Here is a 27,742-nt window from a genome sequence, read left to right as displayed (position 1 = left end):
GTTAGCGTGTATGTGGCTGCAAGAGCGAAATAATTGAAATCGAATGTAATGTACAGGGTGATCCGTTTGGGTATGGATAAAATAAAAACACCGTAAAACATTTATTACTGAACGTTATTTGTTGAAACTTTGTGCATACAACACAACATTGGAATATAAATTAAGTTTCTTTGTAACTTAGAATTTAGGCTATATGGCATTCAAAATATTTTATTTAAGTGGGGGGTTATAAGGGCGCTTGAATTAAATAAATCGGAATATCTCCCTTATTATTAATTTTCGAAAAAAATTTTACATAACAAAACTTTCTTTAAAAATAATTTCCGATAAGTTTTATTCCATGCAAAAGTTTGATAGGACTGATATTTAATGAGATAAATGAGTTTCAAAATTACAATAACAACGCCATCTAAGGGGGTGTAATGAAATAAAAAACAAATGACTTCGTCTATAAGGCGCCTTGAACAACCACAATCGAAAGCTATGAAACATACCTTACAGAGAATCTTTCTGTGTTTGTATGAAGTAATATCGGAAGCTAAATTAACCGATTTGTATAATTAATTATTAATTCACCATTGGAAGGTGTAGTTTCTCTAGATGGACATAATGCTATAATGTTATTACAGTAACTTGTGAGTGAATCGAGGACAGGTAAGATTAAAATAGCTTCTTATGCATAGAAAACTTGATAGGCATTCGTTTCCTGTATTTCCTAAAATAATTTTTATGACCAAATGAGTGGTCTCCGGACCAAAATGATCGCATTTTAATTTTTTTAATACAATTTAAATTAAGTAACATATTAAACGATTTATCCTTCTATCAAACACGAATGTTCCCTGGATCAAATGTCCTATTTTAATTATATAATTACTTTATATTTATTTCTAACGGGTGCAGCGGAGCGCACGGGTACGGCTAGTTCCTTTATAATTTTTTGCTTGAGGGATTAGTTTATTCGTCAAGAAATTATTTGAAAAAATACCAGAAAAAAAATAATTTAGCGACCAGGAGAGACGACCACCGAGAACTGGTGCTAAAATTTAACCATATTATAGAAAATAAACGAACTACATGGAAGAAAATTGTAGTGGAATTCAGTGCGAACTCTGAAAATGGGAGATACCTCAGAGCTCAACATGACCCCCATTGCGCACCCTGCACAACTCATAACGGTGATGCAATTCAGCCCATGTCCGTTGTGACATAAGAGGGGTGATTTTTTGAAAAGCTTGAGTAATTTTTACTCTCAGATCATCAATGTTGCTGGGTTTCTGTGAATAGACAATGTCTTTAACAAAACCCCACTCGAAGAAATCAGGATGGGTTAGATCTGGGGAGTTTGGGGACTAAGCCAAGAGATAGCTGCTTCTCGTACTAGGTTTCGCCTGCATGTTTTTTTTTTTTTTTTTTTTTTTTTTTTAACACAGAACCTGTTTCTACAAATGTTCGATACCACAACATTATGGAATCATATTTAGGTATATTACGCACACCAGGCTCACGTCAAAATTTCTTTTGAACTCTTTTATCACTCTCAAATGTAGCATACCAAAGAACACATTGTGCTCGCTGTTGATTTGTAGTAGCCATTTTAATCATCTACGATTTTCATTTGTCCTTTCAGATTATGCATTGTTGATTGTCATATATGGAAACTCCCATCTTTTAATCATAATATAACCAGCAAGAAATTTTTCCTACTATCATAATAGCTTTATAATAATAAATTAATATTATCCATACCCAAACGGATATGACTGTATAATGCAAGAATGAGATTATGTAACGTGCCAGGAATATATCTGATAACATATGGAACTAAATTGTACATAAGGAACAAAATGTGTGTGTTTCTATATGTAAGCATATATATATATTTGTTTATTTATTTACTTATGTATTTATTTATTTATTCGTTTGTTCTTTGGTTTCTTTAGTTATTTATTTACTTATTTTATTTATTTATTTTTATTTATTTATTCGTTTATACATTTATTTATTTTATTTATTTGTCTTTTTATTATTTATTCGTTTGTTCTTTGGTTTATTTGTTTTACTTATTTATTTTATTTGTTTATTTATTTACTTATTTATTTTTATTTATTTATTTTTATTTATTTAATTGTTTACTTATTTTTATTTATTTATTAACTTATTTATTTATTTATTTATTTATTTACTTATTTATTTATTTATTCGTTTGTTCTTTGGTTTATTTATTTATTTATTTATTTATTTATTTACTTATTTTATTTATTTATTTTTATTTATTTATTCGTTCATTCATTTGTTTATTTATTTTATTTATTTATTTGTCTTTTTATTATTTATTCGTTTGTTCTTTGGTTTATTTGTTTTACTTATTTATTTTATTTGTTTATTTATTTACTTATTTGTTTTTATTTATTTATTTTTATTTATTTAATTAATTACTTATTTTTATTTATTTATTTACTTATTTATTTATTTACTTATTTATTTTTATTTATTTAATTATTTACTTATTTATTTTTATTTATTTATTTATTTATTTACTTATTTTTATTTATTTATTTATTTACTTATTTTTATTTATTTACTTATTTATTTATTTATTTACTTATTTATTTATTTATTTATTTGTTTATTTGTTTATTTATTTATATATTTATTTAGAGAGTGAACCGTTAGCAATATCGTAAATTTGAAAAGGTTATTCTTTGAGATAGTTCAAACAAAACGTTTAATAAAATTTTGCTCGTTTTTGCTTTCTTTCCGAGACAAAAATTGTTTTATGTAAAATATTTCATTGTGTATTTTGGAAAAACTATCAATTTATTCCCAATGTGTTCAGTCATTTTAACAGATAGCAAATGATTGAAAGAATTTTAGTTTTGTCCTTCAAATGTGCATAAATTTGCCTGAACAAATCTAATTTTCATTCTGAAAATAATTTTAAAATATTACTTTTGTTCGGATCAAATTTCTGCACATTTAAAGGACAAAACTAAAATTCTTTCAATCATTTATTATCATAATACACTGCTCTCTTAACTTGACAGAGCATATTGGGAATTAAATCAATGGCTTTCCCAAAACACGTTATGAAATGTTTCATATAAAACAATTTTTATCTCGAAAAGGAAGGAAAGGCGAGCAAAACTGTATTTTTTTTTGTTTGAAGTATCTCAAAGAATAACTCCCTGAAATGAATAACATTACTTACGGTTCACTCTTTATATACATACTGAATGGTATTTGAAAAGTAACGCATATTTGCAATTAAAATTGAATGAGGAAATTTTGGACAAAAAGCTGAGACACGTCAAAATAGTTGTTTTAATATCGTCTGAAAGAGCATATTTTTATGTCATATTTCATTTGTTTTTGTACAGAAGCGCAATGATTATGGTTACTATGGTAACAATTTTATCGTTGAAGAAGGTAGGATTTGGTAATAGAAGAAACACACAACAAGAGGTATGCACACTTTTTAACGAAACTCATCCAAGTCAGCCACCTACTTATCTGTCAACTGTGAGTTGAATAAAAGCGAAATTCAGATAACTTGGACATCTCAGACATAAAAAGATCACACACAGTTACAGTCCCTCTTCTTACTGATTGGCAAGGTTGGCCTTAACATTTAAACTCAACGGTGAGGAGTTTTTTCTGTCCAAATGATATTTTCACAGCAGGTACTAGCCTATATATTTTGTGATAAATGTATGAACATACAAAATCAATAGCGGCCCAACAAGTCGCCGAATTGACGACCCTTTTGCTCACCCCTGTGCAGCTTATGAATGTTATGATACAATCCACGAGGATCGATTTATGCAGAATAATAAACAAAGGGGCACAAATATTTATTGTTTTATTGTCCGCTATTGTTTGCTTGGATACCGAGGTGCCCAACATGTGACTATTTCGAAACTAGGCAAATATTTACAGAATAAAAAGAAATTACATGTAGCTCGTTCTAGTTCACGAACTGAACTGTAGTACCAATATATATGCCCTTAGTGCACTTTTACGCTAAAATACTTCGAATGAGTTTAACCTACATTGTTCTATGATATATTACCAATGTTTCGTTTCAAAATTTACAACTGGAATAAATGTTTACATGTTATGTAGGCTACATAAATTTTATAGTACTTTACCTTGAAGAAGAATTTTACTTAATATCTTATAGTGTGTAGAAAAAATCTTTTCCGAAAAAAAAATACTACACTTACGCCCTTAGTGCACTTTTACGCTAAAATACTTCGAATGAGTTTAACCTACATTGTTCTACGATATATTACCAATGCTTCGTTTCAAAATTTGCAACAGGAATAAATGTTTACATGTTATGTAGGCTACATAAATTTTATAGTACTTTACCTTGAAGAAGAATTTTACTTAATATCTTATAGTGTGTAGAAAAAATCTTTTCCGAAAAAAAAATACTACACTTACGCCCTTAGTGCACTTTTACGCTAAAATACTTCGAATGAGTTTAACCTACATTGTTCTACGATATATTACCAATGCTTCGTTTCAAAATTTGCAACAGGAATAAATGTTTACATGTTATGTAGGCTACATAAATTTTATAGTACTTTACCTTGAAGAAGAATTTTACTTAATATCTTATAGTTTGTAGAAAAAATCTTTTCCGAAAAAAAAATACTACACTTACGCCCTTAGTGCACTTTTACGCTAAAATACTTCGAATGAGTTTAACCTACATTGTTCTACGATATATTACCAATGCTTCGTTTCAAAATTTGCAACAGGAATAAATGTTTACATGTTATGTAGGCTACATAAATTTTATAGTACTTTACCTTGAAGAAGAATTTTACTTAATATCTTATAGTGTGTAGAAAAAATCTTTTCTGAAAAAAATACTACACTTAATTGATTAACTAGTGGACTTACTCGTGTTAAATATATAATATTTGTCCGGCTTACAGCTGTTTCAGTGCTTCACGCACCATCATCAGAGCCTACTAGATCGCGGCGTTATCTCGAACTTCTCTGCCTGTTAGAAGGGTGTGTTTTATTGTTGGAAGGTGTTGAAGTGTGGAGTCGAATAGTATGTGTGTACTGAAATTGATTTAACACGAGTAAGTCCACTAGTTCATCAATTAATTATATTCAAGTGTTAAAAGTGCTGTACGCAAGATTCAAAATGAAATACTACACAATTCCATTTACTTACTTGCAAATGACTTTTAAGGAACCCGCAGGTTCATTGCCGCTTTCATATAAGCCCACCATCAGTCCCTATCCTGTGCAAGATTAATCCAGTCTCTATCAACATATCCTATCACTCTCAAATCCATTTTAATATTATTCTCCCATCTACGTCTCGGCCTCCCCAAAGATCTTTTTCCCTCCGGTCTTCCAACTAACACTTTATATGCTTTTTCTGAATTCGCTCATACGTGCGCTCATACGTGCTACATGTCCTGCCCATCTCAAACGTCTGGATTTAATGTTCCTAATTATGGCAGGTGAATAATATAATGCATGCAGTTCTGTGTTGTGTAACTTTCTCCATTTTCCTGTAACTTCATCCCTCTTAGCCCCAAATATTTTCCTAAGAACCTTATTCTCAAACATTCTTAATCTCTGTTCCTCTCTCAAAGTAAGAGTCCAAGTTTCACAACCATACAGAACAACCGGTAATATAACTGTTTTATAAATTCTAACTTTCAGATTTTTTTGACAGAAGACTAGATGACAAAAGCTTCTCAACCGAATAATAACAGACATTTCCTACATTTATTCTGCGTTTAATTTCCTCCCGAGTGTCATTTATATTTGTTACTGTTGCTCAAAGATATTTGAATTTTTCCACCTCTTCGAAGGATAAATCTCCAATTTTTATATTTCCATTTCGTACAATATGGAGAGTAGCTGGGAATATATTGAATAAGCAGTCGAGGACAACTGATAAGCTTGGGGGTTGGGCGAAGGGCTAACAACACATCACCATAATAAAATACCTTGTTACGAATCCATACGCTATTCCACTACCTTCAATATGTTAAATTTAACAATGGGAAATGAAGTAAGCACACATTTTGTCCATTCCTGTAGAGTAAAGGCTGGTTCACAATAAATCGGAAACGGAAGCGACAACTAGAACGAGAACGCAAATAGTTATAATAAATGTATTTAAATGTAAGCATTCACAGTAGTTAATTCTGATTGCTCACATTTAAATACACTTATTTTAACAATTTTTCCGTCCTGGTTTTCGTTGTCGTTTCCGTTCCCGATTCATTGTGAACCAGCCTTAACTGTTACCATCCCTGACCGTGAAATGTGTGGGATATAATTTTAAAAAATAATCATGTTGGCATTAAAGTTAATGGCAAAATGTGTGCATTGTTTGCAAATAAATTGCATTTCTAGGTATGCAAACATTCTTCTATAATAGATTCATTGTTCTTTTTGTACCATACATTTTGCTCCACCTTGTACTTACATTAGTATAAATTTGTTATACATTTTCTACGACATAATATACCATATGAGATGCGTGAGACAGGAAAAGGGCAAAATATCAGTAATTGTAACAAGTTTTTGTTCTTTTCATGTTTCATTACAACGAAAATAAATGTATGATTGCGCTCGGCATTAAATTATCCCTTCGTTTCTGCATTTTTATTTTTAGGAAAACTGTTGACATGGAACAGAATGTAATGACTAATGACTCTACAAACGGATGGGCATTGCTTGATTGTACAAATAGATAAAGCAATGGACTTATTGCTGGACATTAAACCTGTACAAAATGTATTATTAATTGTTATGCAGCAATTATAGACTAAGTAAACGTACACTTCTTTATTTCTCAACTTTTTAATTTCAATTTTTCCTTCCTTTTATCTTGTAATCCCTTTTCCTTTCATTTCCTTTTTCAAACTCACCGTATTTCCCTTTCTACTCTCACATTTCATTCTTTCTTCACTACAGTTTTATTTTCATTCCTTCCTTTCTAAATCCTTCCGATTTTGTTTCTCACTTCTCATGATTTATTCTCCTTCTTCTTCATTTCTCACTATCTTCCCCTTTGCTTCAAGACTTATTATCATTATTTATCAATTATTCTTTCTCATCCTTTTCTTACTTTCCCATTAAGCGAAATATAGGATAGGAAATATTGTGATGATACAACCAATCTATTTTAAGATTTTAGCAGAGATACGCGTTCTACATCCTTCCTGGGCTATCCATTCGGCCATAGTTTTTGGACTATTGCATTCTTATCAGTTTTAAATTATACCTTTATAGTTTTTTATACGGGAAATGCCTGTTATTATTCGGCTGAGAAGCTTTTTTCATCCAGTCTGCTGTCAAAAAATCTGAAAGTTAGAATTTATAAAACAGTTATACTACCGGTTGTTCTTTATGGATCTGAAACTTTGACTCTTACTTTGAGAGAGGAACAGAGATTAAGGGTGTTTGAAAATGAGGTGCTTAGGAAAATACACAACACAGAACTGCACGCATTGTATTCTTCACCTGACATAATTAGGAACATTAAATCCAGACGTTTGAGATGGGCAGAGCATGTAGCACGTATGGGCGAATCCAGAAATGCATATAGAGTGTTAGTTTGGAGGCCGGAGGGAAAAAGACCTTTGGGGAGGCCGAGACGTAGATGGGAAGATAATATTAAAATGGATTTGAGGGAGGTGGGATATGATGATAGAGACTAGATTAATCTTGCTCAGGATAGGGACCGATGGCGGGCTTATGTCGGGGCGGCAATGAACCTGCAGATTCCTTAAAAGCCAGTAAGTAAGTTTTTCGTGCACAAAAGAACAATAGCATCGGATCCTACTTTTAGCATGTAACAGCTGCCGTGTTTATGAAGCTATAGCAGTCATATTTTTCCCATGGTTACAGTTGTTGTTGACAAATAATCATGAAACGTCACACCATTCCACAACGCGTAGAAATCGTTAATACTATATTATGCAACGAGCTTATAATGGTAGTAATTAAGACTCGAGTATGTTTGTTTATGAAACGAGCGCAAGCGAGTTTCATAATTTTCATACGAGCGTCTTAATTACTATTATAGGCAAGTTTCATACGATTTTTTATGCTCGACCATATTTCTAAATTGAAATTACTCATAAGTATTCATGTTATGGTTATGTAAGTGACGAGCGGAACTGACCTTCTAAATTGTGAGATGTGCGCAGACGCGAAAGTATTGATTTTTTTTCGAGGAACGAATGTCATTGATCTTGATATAATCTAGAGAATAACATGAAGATTAGTCTTGATATAACCTGGAAATTGATTTAGAATTGAAAAACGAGATGACAAATTTAATTTATTTGAATATTATTTACAATTAACGCTAATTATTATAGTAACAGAACATAACCTTCTGCGACAGTATTGGATTTCCAGCCTCCGTGACTTTTCGCCAGTTGTCTTTCGAGTGCATATCCGAGAATAATCGATACTTGCGCTTTTATAATGCTACAATGGTGATTTCTCATTGGCTGAACAACTGAACTATAATGAATAGGTGTACTTTAATGAGGTGCATTAAAGGGCTACTACCAGGTGTATAATTACTACTTTTCGGCATGGTCGAGCATAAAATGTGTTATCAAAATGGATCATCCATTCGCCAAGCATTCCGTGTTTTACGTGAAGTGTACGGTGTGCGTAATCGTCCCTGCGAGAGAACAATTCAACGTTTGATCGTACAATTTGAGGCAATTGGTTCTGTCGCAAATCTAACAACGCCTGTACGTGAACGACGGAAATGCTCCTATGAAAACATATTCGCCGTTCGAGAGAGGCAAAAGAATTGGGTTTTTCATCGACCTCAACTTGGAGCATTTTAAATCTGGACTTGACGTTACACCCTTACAAAATTGTTTCAATTCAAGAACTAAAGCCAAATGGTCATAAATTTCACCGTGTAATCTCTGGTAGCCGAAATATCTTGTTTAGCGACGGGGCCCATGAGGACATGAGGTGCTGCCAGGAAGTCAAAAGGAGGATAGCAAAGACCAAATAAACTTTTAATAGAAAAAGGAGTATCTTCTGCGGACCTCTGGAAAAACAACTAATGAAGATACTATTGAAGTACTTTGTGTGGAGTGTGGCATTGTATGGGGAAGAAACATGGGCATTACAACGAAGTGAAGAGAAGCGAACAGAAGCATTTGAAATGTGGATGTGGAGAAGAATGGAACGTGTGAAATGGATAGACAGAATAAGAAATGAAGCTGTGTTGGAATGAGTGGGTGAAGAAAGAATAATGCTGAAAGTGATCAGGAAGAGGAAAAGGAATTGGTTGGGTCACTGGCTGAGAAGAAACTGCCTACTGAAGGATGCACTGGAAGAAATGGTGAAAGGGAGAAGAGGTCGGGTTAGAAAAAGATATCATGTGATATATGACATTAAGATATATGGATCATATGCGGAGACAAAGAGAAAGTCAGAAAATAGGAAAGATTGGAGAATGTTGGGTTTGCAGTGGAAAACCTGCCCTTGGGCAGAATACTGTGAGTGGGTGAGTGAGTGAGTGAGTCAGTGAGTGAGTGAGTGAGTGAATCCTATAATGTCCTACATTTTCATGTAATGTATGTATGTATTTATTCACACTGCAATGGGTATATACCCGGTGGCAGTGATAACTAATTACACTCAATAATGACAATAATAAACACAATTAATAATAATACTAATAATTAATAGTAACAATAATTTATAATAATAATAACAATGATAATAATAATAATAATAATAATAATAATAACAAGGAACATCCTAAATTAAATTAAGCACGATCACTTAAAATAACATTTAAAGTAAATATAATTTGTATCTTGAACCTAAGTTCGAACTAAAACCCACGAGTATGATATGTTCATCATTTCGCTGTCAACTCATTCACTGCACTGGAACTCCGACACATTTCACTGATACTATCCTAATTTCGCTAACACTTCAAAAACATTTCACTGTTCAAATACTTTGCACTGCCACTGTAAACTATAAAGCTTCACTGACAGGAACACGTTTCACTTACACAACACACTTCACTGACACAACATAATTCTTCACTGATACAACACACTTCACTGACACAACATAATTCTTCACTGATACAACACTTCAATAACAACATATCATTTACACCCTTTAAATACTGTGTATAATTACCGTCTATTAGTAAGGTCCTTAAGCCTATTTTTAAATGCATTTTTGGTTGTTGGTAAAGCCTTTAGTAAGTCTGCAGGTAAAGCATTCCAGTCCCTGATAATACGATTGAGAAAAGAAAACTTACATTTTTAACCATGTGTCGTCCTGTATTTCTTTAAGGTAATATAGTAACCCTCATATTAATTATTTGCAGCCCTGAAAACAGCAAACGAAGTCCGGATTGTCTGGTGGTACGTGAAGGGTCAGCCTGCGGCCTTCTTCGCCAAGTACAAGAGCGAGCATGTCCAGCTGGCCACCCACACCGCCAAGCTCTACGTGTGCAACCAATCCTTCGTCACACATTATGTGTGGGGTACGCTTCTATTCTGATACCATAATCGCACTCTGTTCTGAGTTTGTATTCTTTGTATATTCTTTATTTATACTGGCAGAGTTAAGGCCATAGGGCCTTCTCTTACACTCTACCACGTCACAAGCAGTGAAAATTTAACAAAAAGTTAAAGAACAGAATAGTAATATATTACAAAAAAAAATAAAATAATAATAATAATAATTTATTTTATTTATTTTATTTTATTTATTTATTTTATTTCTTTAATGTGCTGTACAACAGCCAGTGGCCAATTACAGTTCAGCACAAATATAACAAAAAACATAAAACAAAAATAATTATTACACAAAAATATAATTACAATTAATTACAATAATGACGATGAATGGTAACTAAGAATACTATGAGACAATGTTAATTGAGTATAATGCCTAAAATAATACATAAATGATAAATCGTTGCCAAGAGCAAACAAAGTCTATACATTGAAGGGATCGAATTCGCAGCCATGCATGTTGGCATTTTTAATGCATCTGGAGACTGATGAAAGAAATTTCGAATTTCTAATATAGAAAAGTTTGTGGGCTCTCATATCTTTTGTTGGAATACGTAAGGTAATATTGTTTAAGAAAGAGTCACAGGATATATCACCTTTCAGGACTTTACAAAAGAACAGATAATCTAGCTCATGGCGTCTAGCATATAGATTTTGACAATTAAAATATTCACATTTTCTCTCATAACTATACCCGGAATTAATGGGCAGAAATCTGAATGAACATAAGGATATAAATTTTCTTTGTATATTTTCTAATTTAGCCTAGTCCGTAGTTGTAATCGAGTTCCAAACTACAGATGCATATTCGAGTTTCGATCGCACCAATGTATTGTATAGCATTAAAAGATAATCGGGCGTGGAAAAAGAATAAGTTATTGACCTATTATTCCTAGCATAATAATAATAATAATAATAATAATAATAATAATAATAATAATAATAATGGCACAATAAACTTGACACTAAACAACATGAAAATAATACCATAAGAGAAAAAAAGAAAGTAAAATGTATTGGACTATAGTGAAAGCAACTCATTTAATACAAATGGTTAATATGGAAAACGTAAGTAAGAATATAACAAAATGAAATGTAATAAAATAATAATAAAAAAGAAAAGAAATACGAAAATTAAAGAATATCACAATAAAAAGGCTATGATAATAAATTCATCGGCTGATAAAGAGAAAACAAAGGGAAAAGGAAGGAAAGAAATATATACAGTCTTACTAATAAACCGTGTATACTTTTTATACTAGACTTATGCAGAGTTGAGACAGAAAACGTTACTAATAAACCATGCAGAAGCGATGGACGTATAAACAGCCTGTAATTATACATGGGAATTGCTTTTCAGTAGTTATATATACGAAACCCCTTGTTTAAGCGTTGTATATAGAGAAAAAATGGCCGCCCCTCTAACAGCTGTTCGAATCGACTGTCATTTTATGATGATGGTTGCCTAGTAACAAAAGAAGAACAAACCAAAGAGCACAGAATAATTAGAATAATATTACTGTAGCTTGTACTCTTTGACCAAAATATAGTATGGTAATCGATTAGAGCCAGTTGTACTATCGATACTTAACACGCCACACTAGAGCGCTCTACCGGATGCAATAGAGAATCTCAGATATTCTATTATCTTTCGTAACGAAGTAATGACGAAACTATGACGTAGCTGTGTAACAGTTATACTGTTATACACGACGTATGTAGTGATTATTAGTAAGGAATTTACACACGACTTATAAACGAGCTACTCATTGTATAAGTATAAGACAGTTAAACGTCTGTATATAGAGTTTTTATTAGTAAGACCATTAGTCTATATTTTTACAAATCTATAGCAGAGAAAAAGGCTTATAACTGAAAGAAATCTGAATTGAAAAAGTGCAATTTTAATTTATTTTTTAAACTAGACAATGTCCGACAGTCTCTGACATGTTGTGGTAGAGATTTTCAGAGATGAGCTGCACAGACGGTGAAATATGAAGAGTAGAAGGATGTTCTGTGTTTAGGAATGGAGAGTGTGATATGGTGTTGTGAGCGAGTATCTATTTCGTGATATGAGGACAAATATTGAAAACGAGAAGCTAAGTAGCTAGGGTTAGAGGTTTCAAGAATATTGAAGAGTAATGTGAGAGAGTGAATAGTTCTTCGCTCTGTGAGACGGACCCAGGACAGCACATTTAGTGAACGTGTGATAGGGTCAGATCTACTGACATTACAAATAAATTGAACACGTGCATTATGAACACGCTGTAGTCTGTCTGTCAGTCTCATGTTAAGGTCAGTGTAGAGAGTGTCACAGTAATCAAAATGAGGCATCAAGAGCGACTGCACTAAATTCTTCTTGAGCAGCAACATTCAACATTTTCCTAAAAGATATGACTGGGAAAGGCGCTTTTCTTTAATGCGACATCAAATTAAATCTTCCTTTTCTGAATGTGATGAAATTACAACTGATATTAAACTCATGCATTCTAAATAATAATAATGATAATAATAATAATAATAATAATAATAATAATAATAATAATAATAATAATAATAATCAGGACCCGGATTTTGATAACCTAAAAGTTAGTATTGGAACATAATCAACTTCATACTCAACAAACATTTCTTCTGTTTCAAATGGAATCCTCATTGTCTAGGGTTTCCTTTATTTTTCTTTCCTCTTTTAGTCTTTATTTATTATTTTTTTCTGTCTGGTATTATGTCTGGCGGAAAGTCAAGAAACGCCTGAAGGATATAGACAGGCAAATAACAGAAGGGGAATGTAGGAATAAGGTTGCTCTGGAGATCCAATCGATGACCAAAACAAATTGGGGGGGACCGAATTATATCTCTATGGAGGAAGCAGAGAAGGTAGACTGGGTTTAATCTGGTTTCGTCTAGGAGCCTGGAGGGCACTTAAAATCGTCAACGAAGAGGGTGCGAGAATATGTCCTCTTTGCGGTAGAGGCGAGACATCACAGCATATTTTATCGGAGTGTAGAGCCACAGAAGCTCTGAGGAAACGATTCCTGCCAGAGTCCTTCATTACATCTAGCAGGGGGCACTTGGCGACATACGATATAATAAATAACGCTAAATTTTGTGAGAGTGTGGGAAAATTTATGGCAAAAGTTCGACAGTTGAGGGTGGAACTGGCCGAGGGGGCGGGGGCCGAGGAAATAAGGGAAAGAGTTATTTATTAGTGTTGTAATGAGTAGTGTTAACACTGAGCGAATGAGGTAATTAGGGGATAATGATCTTTTTGTATTTATTGTATCTTTTTTTTCTATTTGTATTTTATTGCGTGTGTATGTTTTTTTATGTATTACCTTTATATTTATTTGTTGGATTATTATTATTATTATTATTATTATTATTATTATTATTATTATTATTATTTCTCTTTTCATATCTCGCATTTATTTTATTTTTATTATTTTGTGAAATTTGGTTTGAAGTTAGATTAGTTGTAATTGTGATAATTAATGATAACGATAGTAATAATAATAACTGTTGTTTTACTATTTTATTATTAGTAGGTATTATTTTCGTTTTGAAGATTCAAACTGTGCATAGTTATAGCACGAATGGCCGTATAGGCTCGTGAGAAGGATATTGTGTACATGAGTTTGTATAATTTATTATGCATCAATAAATGCACTTGTCTGTCTGTCTGTCTGTCTGTCTGTCTGTCTGTCTGTCTGTCTGTCTGTCTGTCTGTCTGTCTGTCTGTCTGTCTGTCTGTCTGTCTGTCTGTCTGTCTGTCTGTCTGTCTGTCTGTCTGTCTGTCTGTCTGTCTGTCTGTCTGTCTGTCTGTCTGTCTGTCTGTCTGTCTGTCTGTCTGTCTGTCTGTCTGTCTGTCTGTCTGTCTGTCTGTCTGTCTGTCTGTCTGTCTGTCTGTCTGTCTGTCTGTCTGTCTATCTATCTATCTATCTATCTATCTATCTATCTATCTATCTATCTATCTATCTATCTATCTATCTATCTATCTATCTATCTATCTATCTATCTATCTATCTATCTATCTATCTATCTATCTATCTATCTATCTATCTATCTATCTATCTATCTATCTATCTATCTATCTATCTATCTATCTATCTATCTATCTATCTATCTATCTATCTATCTATCTATCTATCTATCTATCTATCTATCTATAATACAATATTATAATGTACAATTGTCGTATTATACGCTTTTACAAGTGTATATCCTTAGCCCGGACATCCTGTATATTCATAACAACATAATAAGAACCACCAGCATCAGAATAACTTAAATACCTTTAATAGCCTATGTCACATTAATTTAGAAGAAAACGTTTCCAAGGAAACCAAACCAAAAAAAAGTGACATAAGATACAATTTTTCTGTTAATTAAATGATAACATTATTTTAAATATAAAGATTATGTTCTACAAAACTTTAATCGTTTTAAAAAGTGTACTAACTTTCTAATTTCTTTATTTTAACAAAAACTGAGAATTTCAAAAGGAAGAGAGTGAATGATATTTCCTTAAAACTTTTAAATTAAGTCGTCTGCTTCAGGTAACGTGTCCACTGCCAGGGTATGGCTGATACTGAAGAGAGAACTCAAAGCACACATGTTGGAGACCTACATTCCGACCATCTTATTCGTCGTCATTTCGTGGGGCAGCTTTCTCGTGAAACCGGACATGGTGCCAGGAAGAATGGTGCTCCTAGTCACCAACTTGCTCTCACTGATAACCATGTTCGAGGCTGTCAGGTGAGTACAAGTTGCTAGAAGTATCTTAGACCTTAGACAGTGCGTCGTTCAGTAGTGGAATACAGCATGCTAACTAATATATGGGAATCTTTGGGAAATAGATAAAAGACCAAAAAAAAAAACAAGCAAAAAATGCATGTAAATAAAGGATTGGCCACTGGATATGGGTGAATTTTAAAATGGTTCTGTAGGGCCATAGTATGCGAACAGGGTAAATTCTTGAGAAAAATAAACTTCAAAGTGTTCAATTTAGCTATCTTTTTCATTGAGTTTGAAGATTTGTATTTGCATCTTAAGAAAGCTAACAAATAATCTAGTAGATTCTCTTATTCAAACAAGTGTTGCTGTGAATTTTTCAATACAATAATCCAGGCCTAATCGGGACTCGAATGCGGACCACCAGTGTGGCAGCTGATAGTTTCGACTGCTCCACTACCTAAAAAACTAGGTTTACTGTTAATTCACAAAATTTTTATTCCCAAAAGCCAACATATATCCTTTACACTATCAATATTGATATTATATTCCTGCATAGCATATAGACTCTAAGTCTTCCGCTTCTTCTTCAAATGATCTATTATCAATGCTTCAATATGATTGTATCTAGTAACTTTGGTAATCATTATTCTTTCACATTTTCGTCTATCAATAAAGAAGATATTCATTAGCATTGAACGTTTCTAGTTAAAACTTTTCCTGGCCCCCTTAAAGTGACGATATAATATCTGATGGTAACCAATGATGCTACTTTCCTACCTTAACTCTATATACCGAGTGTTTCTAACATTCCTTAACAAACTTTGAAGGAAGAGAAATGTTTTATATGTTGGCAACCGAAACATTTCAGAGCTACAGCCCTTTCCTTATGTAGAATCCCTCAGAGTAGATATTCGAAATGTGATTCTCCCATCTGAGCTCTTTGAAGATGTAACCCTGTACTCATGTGATTCACCCAGTTCATATTGTTAATGTTTGCAGGACTCGTGATCTTCTGCTCTTGACGTGAAATCGTTGGACGTGTGCTCCTGTGTTTCATCCAGTTCTTATTGTTAATATTTACAGAACTCTTCACCTCATACTCTAGGCGTGAAATCTGTGAATGTGTGGCTGCTGTATTTCATCCAGTTCGTATTGTCGTATTGTTAATATTTGCATTAATCGTTACCTCCTGTTCTTGGCGTGAATCCTTGGATGTGTTGCTGCTGTGTTTCATCCAGTTCGTATTGTTAATATTTGTTAAAGACTAGTGTACGAGATGACCAGAGAAACTTTCTACGTAGAAGACATCAGACTCCAAATACTACTGCAATCGACACAACCCTACAAAGACCTCCTACAGAGAAGAGAAGATAAACGCCGTACGATAGACCCCGATTTCTACGCCACAGGTGCTATGGTAGACAGGAACTGGACTATAGAAAATCAGACTCAAAGACATGCAATAACCCGCTTCGCGATACATGGTTTTCACCATAAGTTGTGCAAGACAAAAAGTTACCATGAACCGTGTGAAAGTTGTGTGTGTGAATTGTGCAATTTAAAATGTGAAAAATACCATCTAACAAAGCACAAGAATAACGATAAGTCTCTAAATGAATATGCTAAGAACTGATCTAAACAAGATCTCAAATGCCTTATCAGGCGCACTTTTATTATTATTATTATTATTATTATTATTATTATTATTATTGTTAATGTTTGCAGAAATCGTTACCTCCTGTTCTTGGTGTGAAATCCTTGGACGTGTAGCTACTGTGTTTAATCCAGTTCGTATTGTTAATGTTTGCAGAAATCGTTACCTCCTGTTCTTGGTGTGAAATCCTTGGACGTGTAGCTATTGTATTTAATCCAGTTCGTATTGTTAATGTTTGCAGAAATCGTTACCTCCTGTTCTTGGTGTGAAATCCTTGGACGTGTAGCTACTGTGTTTAATCCAGTTCGTATTGTTAATGTTTGCAGAAATCGTTACCTCCTGTTCTTGGTGTGAAATCCTTGGACGTGTAGCTACTGTGTTTAATCCAGTTCGTATTGTTAATGTTTGGAGAAATCGTTACCTCCTGTTCTTGGTGTGAAATCCTTGGACGTGTAGCTACTGTGTTTAATCCAGTTCGTATTGTTAATGTTTGCAGAAATCGTTACCTCCTGTTCTTGGTGTGAAGTCCTTGGACGTGTAGCTACTGTGTTTAATCCAGTTCGTATTGTTAATGTTTGGAGAAATCGTTACCTCCTGTTCTTGGCGTGAAATCCTTGGACGTGTAGCTACTGTGTTTAATCCAGTTCGTATTGTTAATGTTTACAGAAATCGTTACCTCCTGTTCTTGGTGTGAAATCCTTGGACGTGTAGCTACTGTGTTTAATCCAGTTCGTATTGTTAATGTTTGCAGAAATCGTTACCTCCTGTTCTTGGCGTGAAATCCTTGGACGTGTAGCTACTGTGTTTAATCCAGTTCGTATGGTTAATGTTTGCAGAAATCGTTACCCCCTGGTCTTGGCGTGAAATCCTTGGACGTGTGGCTGCTGTATTTAATCCAGTTCGTATTGTTAATGTTTGCAGAACTCTTCACCTTCTGCTCTTGACGTGAAGTCCGTGATGTGTTCCTGCTGTGTTTCATCCAGTTCCTATTTTTAATGTTCGCAGAGCGTCGTCGCCTCCTGCGCTGGGCGTTAAATCCGTGGACGTGTGGCTGCTCTGCTGCATCATGTTCGTCTTCCTCGCTCTCCTCGAGTACCTTTTCGTTCTCTACAAGATGATTGACCCCGATAGTTGTGAGATGTTTACCAAACTCTTCCGGCCAGGCAATAATGAGAATTCGTCTGCAGTATCCCCGGCGGTAATAGATTATATTTACTAACTTAGGATTAAGTGTATTCAAAACAACACAGACCCTCTTATATCACTGCAAAGTCTGATTTAAAACCGCTAAACCTGTGAGTAATAAATAGCTCAATTGACAATTATGTAATTTCTGAGAACAAATTATAATCAATCTCGTTTACCTTACCCTTCGTAGTTACGAGAACAGCTTTGTAGCTACAGATCTGAAAATTTCCTGCATAATTCTCGTACGAAAAACGATACTAAGGAAAATAAATTTCACCTATTTTTACCTATTGAAATAGAAAAACAGCTATTTTTAGTTTCTACCATGCCTAGATTCCGAATATATTGTCAAAATTTTCCACTGTCTCTAAGTTTTACATATCCTGATATCTTCTGTCCGTCCGAGAGTTTATGTTGCAGAATCGTGGAAACGGGGGGGGGGGATCACGTGGCAGTTACTCAACGAGGCTGTTTTCTTTAAATTATTTTAAATGGTTATACATTATTACGTAAATTTCCAATTCCGTACTGCAAATGTTTTCAAGAAAAAGCCTAACAGCCCAGCCACTAGCCTTTACAGAGGGGCCAGCAGAAACGGGTGGGGGAAACCGGGTTGTAACATAACCACTCGGACGAACAGTAGTAATGGCAAATGATTTTTATTTTTTTATTTATTTTATATTTATTTATTTATTTTATATTTATTTATTTATTTATTCAGTCATTCATTCATTTAGTAAGGATTAAGTCCATTACTTTTAATATTTAGGGGAAAACTGACCACCTCCAATTCATTATCCCCTAGCTTAGTTGATTCATGATTGATGAATTATTGATGTCACTTATAAGGTCCTAACCAATATTCAGAATGTTGACTGAACATATAATATTATATTGTTCAATACATATTTCTATAGATTAAATTTTACATACCGCTACGATTCAAAGCTTCAAACTTTCGATAATAAGGGTTCTATCATACCTTGTGATTAACTGAATTAGCACGTAAATTAGGACGTTGTTTACTAGTATGTCTCATCATTTTTGATGAATTGAACCAGCACTTCAATTAGAACGTTTTTTCCGTTTTCCATCTCTTTTCAATACACGACAAAATGAACCGTAAGTAATGTTATTAATTTCAGGGGGTTATTCTTTGAGATATTTTAAAAAAATGTTAATACAATTTTGTTCGTCTTTCCTTCCTTTTCGAGATAAAAATTATTTTATATGAAACATTTCCTAGCGTGTTTTGGGAAAGTCATTCATTTAATTCCCAATATGTTCACCCACTTTAATAGACCAGTGTAGTATGATAATAAATGATAGAAAGAATTTTAGTGTTATCCTTTAAATATGCAGAAATTTGATCCGAACAGATGTAACATTGCAAAATTTCTTTGCACAACGAAAACTTACATTTGTTCGGATCAAATTTCTGCACATTTAAAGGACGAAACTAAAATTCTATCAATGATTTATTATCATTATACACTGCTCTCTTAAATTGACTGAGCTTATTGGGAATTAAATCAATGGGTGTCCTAATTAACGCTATAAAATATTTCATATAAAGCAATTTTTATCTTGGAAAGGAAGAAAAAACGAGCAAAATTGTCTTCAACTTTTTTAAATATCTCAAAGAATAACCCCCTGAAACTAATGACATTTCTGTACTTACTGTTCATCCTATGTATCTATTGTCCATTCGCAATTGCTAGTCTATTTTATTACAACTTATTTGAAGTATAATAAAACTTATGTAGTTCATTACTATTCAAATTCTTATTTTTGTTTATTATTATTATTATTATTATTATTATTATTATTATTATTATTATTATTATTATTATTATTATTATTATTAATCAGCTGCTTGTCTATGCGGATGACGTGAATATGTTAGGAGAAAATCCAGACACGATTAGGGAAAATACGGGAATTTTACTTGAAGTAAGTAAAGAAATAGGTTTGCAAGTAAATCCCGAAAAGACAAAGTATATGATTATGTCTCGTGACCAGAATATTGTACGAAATGGAAATATAAAAATTTAAAAATTTATCCTTCGAAGAGGTGAAAAAATTCAAATACCTGGGAGCAACAGTAACAAATATATATGATACTCGGGAGGAAATTAAACACAGAATAAATACAGGGAATGCCTGTTATTATTCGGTTGAGAAGCTTTTTTATCATCCAGTCTGTTGTCAAAAAATCTGGAAGTTAGAATTTATAAAACAGTTATATTACCGGTTGTTCTATATGGTTGTGAAACTTGGACTCTCACTTTGAGAGAGGTACATAGGTTAAGTGTGTTCGAGAATAAGGTTCTTAGGAAAATATTTGGGGATAAGAGGGATGAAGTTACAGGAGAATGGAGAAAGTTACACAACACAGAACTGCACGCATTATATTCCTCACCTGACATAATTAGGAACATTAAATCCAGACGTTTTTGAGATGGGCAGGGCATGTAGCACGTAAGGGCGAATCGAGAAATGCATATAGAGTGTTAGTTGGGAGACCGGAGGGAAAAAGATCTTTGGGGAGACCGAGACGTAGATGGGAAGATAATATTAAAGAGGATTTGAGGGAGGTGGGATATGATGATAGAGACTGGATTAACGTTGCTCAGGATAAGGACCGATGGCGGGCTTATGTGAGGGCGGCAATGAACCTCCGGGTTCCTTAAAAGCCAGTAAGTAATTATTATTATTATTATTATCATCATCATCATAATCATCATTTCAATGCTGCTAAGGACGAAGCCTGTTAAATTTTATGTCGTGTTAAGATTAGAGTGTATAAACTAAATTATTTCCTGTGAACTAATAAAAGAGGTATCAATTATAGGAATTTTCAACAAATTTCAAAATTCTTGTTTTACAGGGCCTTCGCGTCAACTCACAAATATCGACGAAATCAAGGCTGGACCCTTTCCATCGTAAACTGAAGAATTTCTTCTGCTCCAGAGTATACTACAACTCCAAGTGGTGCTACATGGACAAGATATCGATAGTTTGTTTCCCTGTCTTATTCATCATATACAACATAGTGTACTGGACTGTCTATGTTGAAAGAAGGAATGAAGTGTTGAAGGATTCCTACGACTGTTCATAAAACTGTAAAAAAACGTGTATTATATTTCAAAGGAGAAGAAACAGAAAATGTGTGATCAGGTGCGCATAATATGAAGTGTACAGTAACGGAATAAGGACAAAAGCACGAGAGCATGTACAGGGCATGGAAAACTCGAGATGTTCCTACATTACCAACTAAGACAATGAAGAAATTTCATCAGTTCTTATAACATATCGAATAGAGCAGGGGACGGAGAGAGTAGAACTGTTGAGTTACCCGGTTCTATCGGTTTATGTGCTTGGCAGCGGAGCACCGGAGTTTACTCGGTTAACCGTAGCCGTTACCGGTCAGTTCAAACAGAGTTCACGTGTTTTACTTAATTCTAGCAGACAACAACGTAGGTGCTGTTGTATTTAAATATTTTCTGCTGCAGGACAAATTATTTCCTTATCCCCAAAGGAGGCTGAAAGGCCCCCAATATTGAATAGGAGTTCATCCTATTATAATTATGACCTGTCAAGTGGACCTAATGAACACTGACAGTCTGAAGATATTATTATACATACTAATAATAATAAAAATAATAATAATAATAATAATAATAATAATAAATCTGAAAGTTAGAATTTATAAAACAGTTATATTACCGGTTGTTCTGTATGGTCGTGAAACTTGGACTCTCACTCTGAGAGAGGAACATAGGTTAAGGATGTTTGAGAATAAGGTGCTTAGGAAAATATTTGGGGCTAAGAGGGATGAAGTTACAGGAGAATGGAGAAAGATACACAACGCAGAACTGCACGCATTGTATTCTTCACCTGACATAATTAGGAACATTAAATCCAGACGTTTGAAATGGGCAGGGCATGTAGCACGTATGGGCGAATCCAGAAATGCGTATAGAGTGTTAGTTGGGAGACCGGAGGGAATAAGACCTTCGGGGAGGCCGAGACGTAGATGGGAGGATAATATTAAAATGGATTTGAGGGAGGTGGGATATGATGATAGAGACTGTATTAATCTTGCACAAGATAGGGACCGATGGCGGGCTTATGTGAGGGCGGCAATGAACCTTCGGGTTCCTGAAAAACCATTTGTAAGTAAGTAAATAATAATAATAATAATAATAATACTATTATTATTACTACTACTACTGTTATTATTGTCATCATATTAGAGTGTTTGATTAATATTATAACGTGTTTAAAAAGGAAGTGCATTTTATTTTTCTTCTATTTGTGTTTATTGGATTTGTGTTACCTCATCAATCATAATTGTATTTGTATTTATTTCTACGAATTATGTTACCTAATTACTTTAATTTATCAATAATATTATTCTTCACCAAAGAGAATATGGTTGTACTGAAGGCTAGTAATGTTATAAAATAAATAAACATTATGTTCTTCACTATACGATTCCACGTTCTATTGATTATTTTATCCACTTTACGTAATAGTGAATAATTCTGTGTGTTATTTTTAACTGTTTTAGGCAGCGCTTCATGGAGCCCGTTTCTTTCTATCTTTTTTTTTAATTGGCTGCAGCGTTTAACGTTTACCTCACATGTTAATTTATTAGTTGTTAGTATTATAAATTATTTTATCAATTTTATTTCGTCTGTCATATATAACAAAATAAAGTTAAATAGTCCTTTCATACAAAATAACTCCGCAAATAGTTGCAATCACGCAAATTAATTTTGCAACCGCTATTTTTCAATGAAGAGAAGCACTTTTTTCTCGTCAACTGGCAAAGTGAAAGCGCTTTACTACAACGCTTTTAAAACACGCTTGGTTTCACTTTCAAAGTACGTTCTAAAATCGACTCAATCTATCTCAATTTTAAATCTGCCGCCACAAATTTGTACTCGGTTCAACCGAGTAATGACGTCACAGTAACTGCTCCGAACCGAACCGCTCCGTCCCCAGCCCTAATATCGAAGAACCAAATGATGGTTCAAGTGAATGAAATCTCACGAAATGATGAAGAAGAATAATACGTGTAATTATGTTACCAAATCACGATGGGGTGCTGGACCACTTCCGGACTGATATATTAACTTAATTTCCTTGTAATCATAGTTATATCTCTTATTTTGAAAGTTTCCTTACTTATTCATAAATAGTTTCATGTCAATTACACATTTAAAAATTGTACCTGATTCTTAATCTTCATTATTAAAATAAAGTCATGTTGTTTTGTCTCAGGTGATCGTTTTTAAATTAAATTATGTAAGGGGAGTTAGTTGTTAAAGGAAATCTTGTGCAAATGGCCTCATCACATTACTTATCTTTGTAAGAGGCTTCGTAAAACAATTTATAAATTCGTTAATCTTCGATGCTACTTCCCCATTAGAGTTCTACGAAATGTTTATTTGGCCATTATTCAGTCTATCATTCAATAAGGTATAATTGTTTGGGGTGGAATTAGAAAAATTAATCTTAGTCCGTTAAATTTATTACAAAAGAATAATTAAAATTTGTTTGAAGAAACGTTCCGATTATCCAACTAAATTAATTTATTCTGAATTTAATGTATTTAATATTGAACAAATTTATAAGTGTACGCTGTTAAAATTTTATCATAAAAATCGTAATAAGATACACAATTATGACACAAGACGAAATATTAATTCAACATTAGTAGAACCTAAATGTCTCACATCTGCTGGTCTAAAGCATAGCATAAATTTTAGCCCTCGGTTGTACAATGCTTTAACTAAATTACACCCAGAACTTCTAACATGTAACCCACTAACATATAACAAGAAAATTACAAACGTGTTAATATCTTCAATTTGATTAAATAAATTTATAGCCTATGTGTATGTATTAATCAACCTATATTATAGGCCTATTTGTATTCTATAATATATATATATATATATATATATATATATATATATATAAAGTCCTACTTTTCACGTGAGATATTATTCTTCTCTAGTGTTAATATTATATTATATAATTCCATTGCCGCTGTAATTTAAATTTTAGTTCCTATTTTATTTTACTTATTTATTTTTATTATAATTTTTTTTATTTTCTACATTTCTCTTATATTAATATTGTATTTTATAATTTCTGTAACTGTAATTTTAATTCTATTTTATTTTATTTTATATTCTCTCATAGGTCTATTAATATTATTTCTGAACTGCGACCGAACACGAGCGCTGCTCATTCGGTCTCAAATTTTGTTAATACTACTGTATCTCCTGTTTTATATTGTTTGTATTATTTTATTTCTATTTCTCTCGTTTGTTTGTAATTATATTCTTTATTCTGTATATTTAAATTTAAATAAATAAATAAAAAGTAATTATTTTTCCCCTTCCAACCCCATTTCAAAAAATATTGCACACGGCTATGGATTTTCCAATATAAGCCAATCACACAATGCTCCTAATTTAATGATACTATAAATTCAACACCAGTATTTTTTCTAATCATGAATGTCGTGATATTGATATAAATTTCTGCCATCTAGTGGGCGAAAGAGGGACTAAGAGTTAAACTTCTGGTCTGTTTCCAATACTGTCACCATACGGCGGGATGGTGAACTTCTGGCGTTGCTTCGATTTAGAATCTATAACTACAAGGAACTGCGTATTCTTCATTACGTTTCAGTCTGTGTACAAGATAAAACCGCATGGCTGAAGCTGTCAGAAAAAAAAATAGTTTATTCTTGCCATACTTCATAGCTAATTTCAGTGACACAGTTATAAACTATGAATTTGATTACGTTAAATATAAAGTATTTTTTTTTATAAATTTCTGATCATTGGCTAATTATGGAGTATGACTAATAATATAATATAGTCACAGTTTAGTATATACAGTTGCGAAGCTCAATACTTACTAAATATGCAAACATAGACAGATGAAATATGCATCCATAGATAATTGCTAGCCACCAGGATCGCTACTATCGCCTCATCACAGAGACTTTCCCTAGCAGACGATAAAATGTATTGTACTTTTGCTATCGTGTTCTTTTGAAAAATTAACACCTTCCTCCCACTATTGAAATATGAAATACATAAGGTTTATATATTATTTTCATAAAGTATATATTATATTTTATAAACTCACCTTCCTGGATCTTTCGGAAGAAGGATAAATCTGACCTCTTTTTCTTACAATTTATAGTGCTACAAACGTCTCCTTGTCCCATATAATTATTCAAATTATTGTATTTTAGCCATTTACAGTTATTACAACCGATAACGAACATTTCACAGTTTACACAACTTTTCACAACAATGCGAAATACGGCACAGTCAATGCCTTTTCGATCTAGATCAGGCCGTAATGTATGTTCGGGTTTTCTATTTCAATGTATGTAACTCAGTGAAATATTATATTATAACTTTATTGCGTATCATAGCTAAGTTTTATTTAGTGTAATGTGTCCATGAGTTCCCTTTACTTCTTGTTGCATAATAGCCTATGTTGCAGAAATAATTACAAAACTGTGTTATTTTAATGTGAAGAGCATTTTACATGTTAACATAATCTTTTCGCATCAACATTTTAAGTTCAGAATGGAAGCTATTTTGAGGTTTAATAAAAAAATAATTTATATTGTGATTTAATATAGCACATCTACCTTCCTTGATAAAGATCTTCCTAGTGTACGTACGATTGTTACTTCGTCTCTTAGGTAGTAAATAAATACAATAATTTACAATAATACTCAATTGTAGTATTAAAATACAGACAAATTGAATGTGCGGGATATCATACCTGACATTATGCTTAATTATAAAGTATAATTGCGAATTTAGGAATATAAGATATAGTAAACATAACCTATAACATTTCCATATGAATGGCAGGGCATTGGAGACCACTAAAATTAGACAGAAAGGGGCAACTGGTACAGTAAACATAACCTATAATTGCAACATATCTAAATATCCGTGCGGTGCAACTGAAAATTATTGAATCGTGCATAAATGAATGTACAAGAATTTCGCAATATTTAATCGAAATAAAGGCAGGTATTACACATCGAACAACGTAATTTTCATACCAAAAATAATATTACATCTTAACTCGCTAGTGATTTATGTCTGAAGTGTCTCATAATCATTCTTTTAAATTTTATTACTGCAATTACACTACATTTTAGAGAAATATATGTTAGTGTTTATGCATTCCAACTAATTTATATGGTTGAAACGCCGCCCTTCGTGATCAGGTTAAGCGAGTCAGATGGTCTGCCTTACGGCCTGTATTAGATCACGATGGCAGTGGCACAGTCTATTGTTCCTAGTACTCACAGCGCTCCATGCGGCTAGCAACTATCGCGAGAAATGCAAAAATTCATCCCAAGCTTCGCAACTGTATATACTAAACTGTGATATAGTCATGTTAATGTGGAGTGAGGACTCAGCTGAGTTTTGAAACTCCGTGAAATTCGTTCTGTTACATTCCATCCAGGTTTTTAAAATTTTTATTTTCTCATTATATAAAGTGCAAGTATTGCTTTGTTTTGTTTTTAATTGAATGTCATTCAGCACAAATTCAGCTCATAGACAACGACAAAATATACAAATATATAATGCATGGCCTACTATAATACGAGTACTTCAAAGTGCTAAATTTTTCAAATTTAACAATAACATTGCATGGCTATTTACAAGCAGCTACGTACTACACTGTAACATATTTAGTGTTTAGTTCAGAATTTTTAGTAATTTATTTATTTACTTATTTAGTTATTTACTTATATGTTTACTCATACATATATATATATATATATTTATTTATGCTTTTATTTATTTATTTCATTATTTATTTATGCATACTTCATTTACCTATTTACTAATTTCCCTATTTATTTACTTACTTATACATTTATTTATTTATTTACTTATTTATTTATTTATCTATCCATTTATATATTTCATTATTTATTTATTTATATATTTATACATACTTCATTTACCTATTTACTAATTTCCCTGTTTATTTACTTATTTATACATTTATTCATTTATTTATTTATCCAATTATATATTTCATTATTTATTTATTTACACATACGTCATTTACCAATTTACTAATTTCCCTCTTTATTTATTTATTTATTTATTTATTCATCCATTTATATATTTCATTACTTATTTATTTATACATACTTCATTTACCTACTTACTAATTTCTTTATTTATTTACTTATTTATACATTTCTTCATTTACCTACTTACTAATTTCTTTATTTATTTACTTATTTATACATTTCTTCATTTACTTATATATTTATTTATTTATCCATTTATGTATTTCATTATTGATTTATTTATTTATATATTTCATTATTTATTTATTTACACATACGTCATTTACCAATTTACTAATTTCCCTCTTTATTTATTTATTTATTTATTTATTTATTTATTTATTTATTTATTTATTTATTTATCCATTTATATATTTCATTACTTATTTATTTATACATACTTCATTTACCTACTTACTAATTTCTATATTTATTTAC

The 27,742-nt window shown here is 32.4% G+C and overlaps 1 protein-coding gene across 1 annotated transcript; it reads left to right on the top strand.

Moving 5' to 3' along the window:
• The first annotated feature begins 15,139 nt into the window (after positions 1-15,139).
• LOC138702327 (glycine receptor subunit alpha-1-like) lies at positions 15,140-21,325 on the top strand. The gene is made up of 3 exons (XM_069829912.1): positions 15,140-15,329; positions 17,968-18,160; positions 21,041-21,325. The coding sequence occupies exons 1-3, from the start codon at positions 15,187-15,189 to the stop codon at positions 21,269-21,271; spliced, it is 567 nt and encodes a 188-aa protein (XP_069686013.1). The 5' UTR covers positions 15,140-15,186; the 3' UTR covers positions 21,272-21,325.
• The last annotated feature ends 6,417 nt before the right edge of the window (positions 21,326-27,742 follow it).

This window comes from Periplaneta americana, chromosome 6, assembly GCF_040183065.1.
Source record: "Periplaneta americana isolate PAMFEO1 chromosome 6, P.americana_PAMFEO1_priV1, whole genome shotgun sequence".
NCBI classification, from domain to species: domain Eukaryota; kingdom Metazoa; phylum Arthropoda; class Insecta; order Blattodea; family Blattidae; genus Periplaneta; species Periplaneta americana.
The sequence above is the reverse complement of the archived record's forward strand: the minus strand, read 5'-3'. Positions and strand labels throughout refer to the sequence as shown.